This window comes from Myotis brandtii, unplaced genomic scaffold, assembly GCF_000412655.1.
Source record: "Myotis brandtii unplaced genomic scaffold, ASM41265v1 scaffold523, whole genome shotgun sequence".
Classification (NCBI taxonomy): Eukaryota; Metazoa; Chordata; class Mammalia; order Chiroptera; family Vespertilionidae; genus Myotis; species Myotis brandtii.
The window spans coordinates 2319973-2328061 of NW_005369902.1; the positions used below are offsets into that span (position 1 = coordinate 2319973).

General features: G+C 51.1%; 1 protein-coding gene across 1 annotated transcript in view; it reads right to left on the reverse strand.

Annotated features, from left to right (window-relative positions):
- The window catches only part of TMEM98 (transmembrane protein 98), a 9801-nt gene extending 3092 nt beyond the window's left edge, over positions 1-6709 (reverse strand). The window contains exons 1-4 of the mRNA XM_005877622.2: positions 6149-6709; positions 4764-4895; positions 3627-3660; positions 984-1099 (exon numbers count right to left, since the gene is read on the reverse strand). Of these exons, the coding sequence (XP_005877684.1) occupies positions 984-1099; positions 3627-3660; positions 4764-4895; positions 6149-6285 (419 nt within the window). The 5' untranslated portion in view covers positions 6286-6709. The remainder of the gene's footprint in view (positions 1-983; positions 1100-3626; positions 3661-4763; positions 4896-6148) is intronic.
- Between the last annotated feature and the right edge of the window lie 1380 nt (positions 6710-8089).

Genomic DNA, 8089 nt, shown 5'->3' on the forward strand with positions numbered 1-8089 from the left:
GGGGATTCTCCCACCAGGGATGTGGCTGGACAGGGACAACACCCCACTCAGGCACATCCACATGCCAGCCGCCAGATGGCAGCACAAACTTAGCACAGCCCTTCTCTCTAAGAAAAGGGCTTTATTTTTCTTCACCAAATTGAGCCCACAGGAGGGGGTGTAGCTGTTGACTGCAATCTGCTGGTTGCCTCCCACACGGGATTTCGCAGATGCCTGGAATTTGGGAGAGCCCAGTGATGTACGGCTTCACCTCCCACTCCGCCCTGGAGGCTGCTGGCTGGGCCATGGATGGAGCAGTGGGTGCCAGCCACCCCCGAATTAGTCTCCAGTACAGATATGGGTGGGAGACAGGACATGGCCACGAGTTCACAGAAGATGGGGGTGAAATGTGCTTACTGACCCGAAGCCTGGGACAAAGGCAAAGAGGAGGAAAGCAGCCCCAGCTGGAATGGGCCTGAGAAGGAGAGGGTAGCCCAGCCGGTGTGGCTCAGTGATTGACAGTTGACCCAGGAACCAAGAGGTCACTGGTTCGATTCCCGGTCAGGGCATATGCCCAGGTTGCAGGCTCAATCCCCAGTAGGGAGCGTGCAGGAGGTAACCAATCGATGAAGTTTCTTTCTCATCGATGTTTCTACCTCTCTATCCCTCTTCCTTCCTCTTTTTCTGAAAATCTATAAAAAACATTAAAAGGAAAAAAAAAAAAAGGAGGGGCAGCCACAGTGGGATGTGTGGAATAGAAGAGTCAGTACTCGTCATATGTTGGAATTTCCCAAAAAGCCCCCGGAGGTGGGGGGACGGTATGAAACATCTTAGCTTGAAAGTCTCCCCACCCAACCCCTGCTGGATGCCCTGGGGGTGTTCAGGACATAAATCATTAACGTGGTCAGTGTAGTTTCCCGGAGGAGCCTGGCCCCGCCTGTTAACTCAGCGTCTGGCCCTCCCTGCCTCCGTGGAGTGTGGGAGCCAAAGCCCTGGCCGCTCACCTGGGGCTGATCCGCTTGGCCACCACGATGATGTCGCTGACGCTGGCTGAAGTCTTCATCTTGGCCCCTGAGCCCATCGTCATGGCAACAAGTTTTTCTGTCAGAGTGTGACAGATCTAAGACAGCAAGGAGGACAGAGGTGATGAGGGGTGACCCAGCTCCCGAGGGGCTTCTGCCACCCCCACAAAGACAAACAGGAACCCCGCCTTGGGTCCCATCCCACAGCTGGGCCCCCTAATCCACATGGTCAAACTGAAGTGAAAAGTACACAGAAATGAGAGGAAATGAGGTGGAAGGGGCCGATGCTGAGAACACGGCCGGGTGAGGAGGGAGGGGCAGGGACCTCAGATCGGGGTCAGGGTTCAGCGTAGAGAAGTCTAAACTGAAATAATCTGTCTAAGGAAAATCATGTGCTCTCATTTCACCATCTCGCGTAAAGGGAAACCCACTTTCTCTTTCTATTCCTTCACCTCCCGGTTTAGTCTTCCACCGCCCACAGGGCACCCTCGGGAACCTGGCTGGACAAGGGACACCTGCTCCCTTTCAGCACATCCTCCAAAAGTGCCACTTATCTCAACAATTTTCCAGGGACTACATTAGCACGTTTGTCTGGATGGTGATGCCAGAGCCTTGGGAAAACGCAGGAAATAGGCATAAGACTCATGCCTTTCTCATCATTTGCCAACTCCGCTGGGCACCCCCAAAGTCCCAGTCTCCCCTCCCACACCTCCCTGATGTTAGAACCTGGATGGTTCTAAAGAAGTTCCATCGCCTGCCTTATGTTGGGGCTGCAAAAGAGGGGGCACCAAGGAGCCCAGGAGCCCCCCACAGGGACTCAAGGGCAGGTGGCCACAGCAAAATGACCTCAGGATCTCAACAGGCAGGTGAGAGCCTCTCCTTTGACCTGAGGTCCCCAGGTGGACCATTGATCCCAACCCACTAAGACTCCTTCCGTATGCTAAGCGAAATAAGCCAGTCGGAGAAAGATAAGTATCACATGGTCTCACTCATTTGTGGAATATAATTAACAACGTAAACTGATGAACAAAAATAGATCCAGAGACAGAGAAACATTGAACAGACCATCAAACCTCAGAGGGAAGGCAGGGGATGGTGGGAGTGGGGAGAGATAAGAGATCAACCAAAGGACTTGTATGCATGCATACAGCATGGATGGATCTGGAGAGCATTATGTGAAGCAAAATAAGCCAGTCAGAGAAAGATAAATATCAAATGATCTCACTCATTTGTGGAATATAATGAACAACATAAACTGACAAACAAAAATAGATAGTAACAGAGAAACATTAAATAGACTGTCAAACTTCAGTGGGAAGGTGAGGTGGGGGGGTTATAGATCAACCAAAGAACTTGTATACATGCATATAAGCATAACCAATGGACACAGACACTAGGGGGGTAAGGGCATGTGCGGGGTGAGGGGATGGTAGGGCGAATGGCTGGGGGGAGATCAATGAGGGAAAAAGGAAACATATGTAATACTTCAAACAATAAAGAATGAAAATAAATAATAAATAAACAAAAGACTCCTTCCGGCTGACTCATCCTCTCCTTCAGGGGCCACTGTCCTCCTCCTCTAATAGGCAAGGGAAGGGACAAAAGCCAGAGCCAGGATACGCCCCGGCTGGGGACAGAGAGATGGAATATGCTGTTACTGCTCTATCGCTGTCTACAACCGCATCTATACCCAGAGAGCTTCTTGGAATTATATAAAAAGCCAGGACTCGGTGACAACAATGTCCTACTAGGCATTTCGTTGTCCCCCAAGAGAGACAGCGGGAGAAGAGGCGGGAGGAAAGGTGTTTAATATCTTACACTGCAAGACGCTGAAGCGAAGATGAAGCTATTTGCTTTGAAATTCTGAATAAGTCCTAGATAAAGATAAATGTGTGGTTTCCCAGGTTACAGATATGAAGACACCAACACTATTTACCAATGGCCAAGTATTTCAATATTACTATGATTCTATTAGGCAGGATGGTGTCTGGCAAACATTGAAAAACAAATGCTGAAACTATAAAAATGACCCAAAATGCAAATTGGATGCAATTTTTCACCCAGTCCTGGAGGCTGCAGACATTTAAGGAGAAAAAAAAAAAATCTGTCTTCAATTTGAAGAACTCGTGGTTTGGATTTTTTAACACTGACTGTCCCACTTGGCTGACTGCTGTCACCGCCAAAGAGGGCCGGTGACGGGCTTTCTAGCATTGGAGAAGCCCACATACAGAACCCAACCCACTCTACAGGGCGGAGCTCTCTGTGAATGAAAGAACGTGCCCAGGGGGAAGGTGGGAAGCCCCGTTTCCCCCTCAGCAGCTACACAGTCTCGGCACACAGCTGTGTCCACGGTCGGTGACAATGTGGCTGGTGACTACCCAGGTGGTCTTTCCCACAGGTCACTGTGCTATGAGGACCAGGTGCAACCAAGCCTCTGCAGTATGACAGACCGTCCCTGTAGGAGTGGAAGCGAACTGTCGAAACTCCAAGCTTCAGGCAGGTTAAAAAGGCCTCCTGCAAGGGTTCCGTGCCCTTCCTAAGGCTGCTTTCAACTCTAACCCGCTGTGCACCAGGGTGCTCTGCTGACCACCCCCTTTATCGCCTGGGGCGGTCAAAGAGTATTACCTTCAAGATGGCAATGCAGTGGGACATGAGACCCCTGGGGAGACAAGAAGAGCGTGTCAGTGCTGATCTTCAGAGGCCCACCTCCCCCCAGCCCCCACCGCTGCTCCTCACCTAGCTCCTCACCTAGCTCTGCACACCTGGGCACCACTTAAGACTGTGGTCAGCAAACTGCGGCTCTCGAGCCACATACGGCTCTTTGGCCCCTTGAGTGTGGCTCTTCCACAAAATACCACGTGCGGGCGCGCACATATAGTGCGATTGAAACTTCGTGGCCCATGCACAGAAGTTGGTATTTTGTGGAAGAGCCACACTCAAGAGGCCAAAGAGCCGCCTGTGACTCGGGAGCCGCAGTTTGCCGACCACTGACCTAAGAGCAGCGATGCCTCGTCATGTTCAAATGAACAAGTCCAGGAGCTAATGAGGAAGCCCCTCTGTCCTTACCCTTCTCCTCCCACCCCCACCTAATCAACGCTTTGTCAACACGACTCCCCACCAATCAAGTCGTGCTCTGAGCTGCTGACACTGTTCCTTCCACCCCCACCTCCCCACCCACCCCAGGCAACCACAGACACCGCCTCCACCATGCACCCACTGGGCTGTGCACAGAGACCCCTATCATCTCTGAGATACTGTACTTAGTAGAATTCTGTCTCCAGCGCCAGTTTAATACCTGCGGTGCCTGGCCCAAGGCCCTGCACACACTGCCTCACAGACAGACATCTGCCCGGTGAGTGAATGACTAAATGACGGGGGAATGGAGTGGCTCCTGTGGGACGGAGAGATCCCTGAGGACACTGAGGACAAAGGCTGCATCCCCAGAGCCTGCCTGTCAGATTCAAGGGCATCCCAAGGATAACCAAGCACCCCAGGGCGACTTTATAACAACTTCTGCCGTACATCTATGAAGCCCTGTGTTCAGGTCTGCAACATGAGGGGTGAGGGTGAGTCCCAGACAAACACTGTTATGTCATATTCTGATTTCCCTCCTCATGAGAGCAGGGAAAGAGCAGCAATGGGCACAGGGCTCCTGGATGCCCAGTCACGTGTTCAGGCACAGGAAGCCAGGAAAGGGCGCAAAGGAGTCCCTCCGACCATCCCCAGGGGCTCCAGGAAGGCAGGCCATCCCCAAGGCCTTACGAGGCATCCTCGATCCAGTCTTCATTCTCCAGAATGGCCTCGATGTGGGGGTTGGTGATGACGACGTCGTCCAGTTCCAGCTCAGAGGGCTCAGACTGGGTCTCCATGGCACCGATGAGGTCCACAATGGGCCTGGAAGGAAGAGCCCAGGGAAGCGGCTTCAGGATGGACGACCGCGGCTGACCCCTCCGCACAGAGGCCCACGTACCCCCCAAAGGCTGACGGGAGTGAATAAGTAAAGCAGGACCACTTTGTCCTGGATCCAAACCTGAGCTAATGGGACTGCAGTCACGGGCAGGGTACGTGGCTCGACAGTGAATCAAGGAGCAAGCAAGGCACGAAAACAACAAGAGAAAAGTTACAGAGCCCGGCCGGTGTGGTTCAGTGGTTAAGCGTCAACCTATGAACCAGGAGGTCACAGTTCGAGTCCCGGTCAGAGCACATACCGGGTTGTGGGCTTGATCCCCAGTGTGGGGCATGCAGGAGGCAGCCGATCAATGATTCTCTCTCCTCACTGACGTATCTATCTCTCTCTCCCTCTCCCTTCCTCTCTGAAGTCAATAAAAAATATACTAAAAAAAAAAAAAGAAATCTGAGCAGAGAGAGAGATAGGCCTATGCTGGGATTTCACAACACCAAGTGTCCGCTGGTTAGACATGCGGGGATCCGATTCCTCTTCCTATGAGTTTGTTTGGAAAGGAATGTGGCTTGTCCAAATGCTGAGTGAGGTGGCCGTTTTGTGCAGCCGGTCCCACCGTTATGCTAGGCCAGTGGTCGGCAAACCGCGGCTCGCGAGCAACATTCGGCTCTTTGGCCCCTTGAGTGTGGCTCTTCCACAAAATACCACGTGTGGGAGCGCACGTACAGTGCGATTGAAACTTCGTGGCCCATGCGCAGAAGTCGGTTTTTGGCCTGGGCGAGTCTATTTTGAAGAAGTGGCGTTAGAAGAAGTGGGGGTACGTTCGCTGAGGTCGACCCCTGAGATTGTTTTTAGCAAAGGCCAGCTTAGGGGTACCCTAATTAAGTTAATAACAAGGTACCTACCTATATAGTTTAAGTTTAAAAAATTTGGCTCTCAAAAGAAATTTCTATCGTTGTACTGTTGATATATGGCTCTGTTGACTAATGAGTTTGCCGACCACTGTGCTAGGCGACCATGTGGAGTTGCTTTCTTGTTCGTTCAGGGACAGAGTCAGAGGTGGCTCAGGATGCTGGGGGCTTAGGAACATTCTCAAGCTCTGAGGTCTTTATTGGGAAGGAGAGCCTTCAGGTACCATTACAGAGACAAAAAGCTGAGCCAGTTGCCCAGAACCAAGCTGCTTTTTCTTTTGTGGGAGCCCCAGAGCACAACCCCCCTCCCCCCTCCCCTGCCCGGGTGCACTCACTTGGAATCATAGCGCTGCAGCAGGTCCCGGGGCCGAGGTCGGCAGTACCGCTGCCTGCAAACCACCACCAAGGCTGCGAACGAGGCCAGAAAGATGGTGGCCAGCACGCCTATGGCAACGATCACCACCGTCTCCATGCTTGTGGTGGCCCCTCAGTCCCGGTCACATTCCCCGCAAGGGCTAAAGCTTGAACAACACAGGGCAGAGCAGGCCTGGTAAGGAAGGTGCAAAAAAAAGGATGGAGTAGTGGGGTCTTACCTGCTGGGGGAGGAGGGGCTCGGGAGGGGGAAGTTAGGGTGCCCCAAGTCACCTGCAGAGACCTGAAGGCCTCCACAGAATCAAGATGCATTTTATGCCATGCCCCAAATTTGCCTTTTCTTTTATAAAAAGAGTGTGCTCCCCAGTTGAACCAGGCTGGACTTCTGTCCTGGGACAAAAGGAAACATTTTCACCAGCACTGTTGTCTTGATTTACAACCGGTGCATGGAAAAATGCCCACTTCAGAAAGAGAAGGGCACAAGGTCTATACTGAAGGCATCCTCCGTGCTAGGCACGTCGGGTGTTAACTCTTTTAATGACCCTATGAGACAGGTGTTCGTATCCCCATTTATAGTTGAAGAAACTGAGGTTCAGGGGGTTAAGACATTTGTGCAAGTTTATACAGTCAGGAGGCAGGAAGCCAGCCACGTAAGTGGAGGTGAACGTTCACCTCCCTTTTCCTTTCACAGTAAAGGGAAGTCTAAATATTCTAGATTCTAGAAGAAGTTTTGATGGTCAGTTTCAGTGTTAGAAACTTACAGCTGGTAAACTGTCGCCTATTGATTGTTTTCATTCAGGAGGTTCTTTCACACTGATTTTAAACTCATAGGCTGGAGGAACAAGGAAGTCTCAAAGTACTAGTATGTATTCACAATGGTCTTTTCCTGCTTGTGTCCCCAAGTCTTCTCCCCTCTCTGGTTTTAACATCTTCATTTACAAAAAAGGATGCTTTGACCTGGGAGTCTCTATGAGTCCTCTATTTTGATTTAATTCTATGTTCCCTGTCTTAAAGGGTCCAAATGCTCCTGTTTGTCATTTAATAAGTATTTATTGACCATCTACTATGTACCAAGCACGAGGCTGGATTCTGGAAATTGGAAATAAACTAAGACATGGACCTCAAAAATTGAAGAGCCAGGGGAAGAGGTAGACAGACCAACAAACCATTTCAACTCCACATGCCTGTGCCATATGCAGAAATACACGGAAAAGAGTAACTGTGATTGCGTGACATTTTTCTGGGTAAGCCTTCTTCACAGGGCAGGTGATGCTTGAGCTGGGTTTTGAAGGATGAATAGGAGTTTGCCAGGTGGACAAGGTGGAGACTTGAGTGGCTCAATAGTGCCAAGGAGGCCTTTCTCGGAGTTCTCACATAGCTACTCTCCCACCGGAACTCACTTGCCCACAAGGGTGAGATGGCTGGGGTCTCTTCCATCTCTGTATCTCGGATTTATATGTTGGGAGGTGGGGGGGGGGGGCGCTAATTTTCAGCGACTGCCTCAGTTTCTCTAGAGGTGTGTCTATACTGTCCCTCCTAAAGTACTATCTCCTTTAGTCTTATTCTTCCCTCCTCTCATTTCTTTCTGTCTCTCCATTCCCCGCTCCGGTTTCCTCTCCACTCCTGCGACGTTTCCCCCTCCCTCCGTCTCTCCCCTTCTCCGAATTTCCTTTCCCCTCCCCCTGCCCATGGCCTCCAAGACCACCCGCTTTGTTCCTCTCAGCCTGTGCGTTTGAGGGTGTTTCTGTGAATGTGTATGACTTGGTGAGTTTTTGCCGTGTTTCTCGGGGATCTGTCTGTATGGGTGTTTCTTTGTGTGTGTTCCTTTTTGTGCATTCTCCTCTGTGTTTCAGGAGTTTTTCTCTTCCTTTGTATAGCTTGGGTAGTTCCCAGTGTCTGTCTGC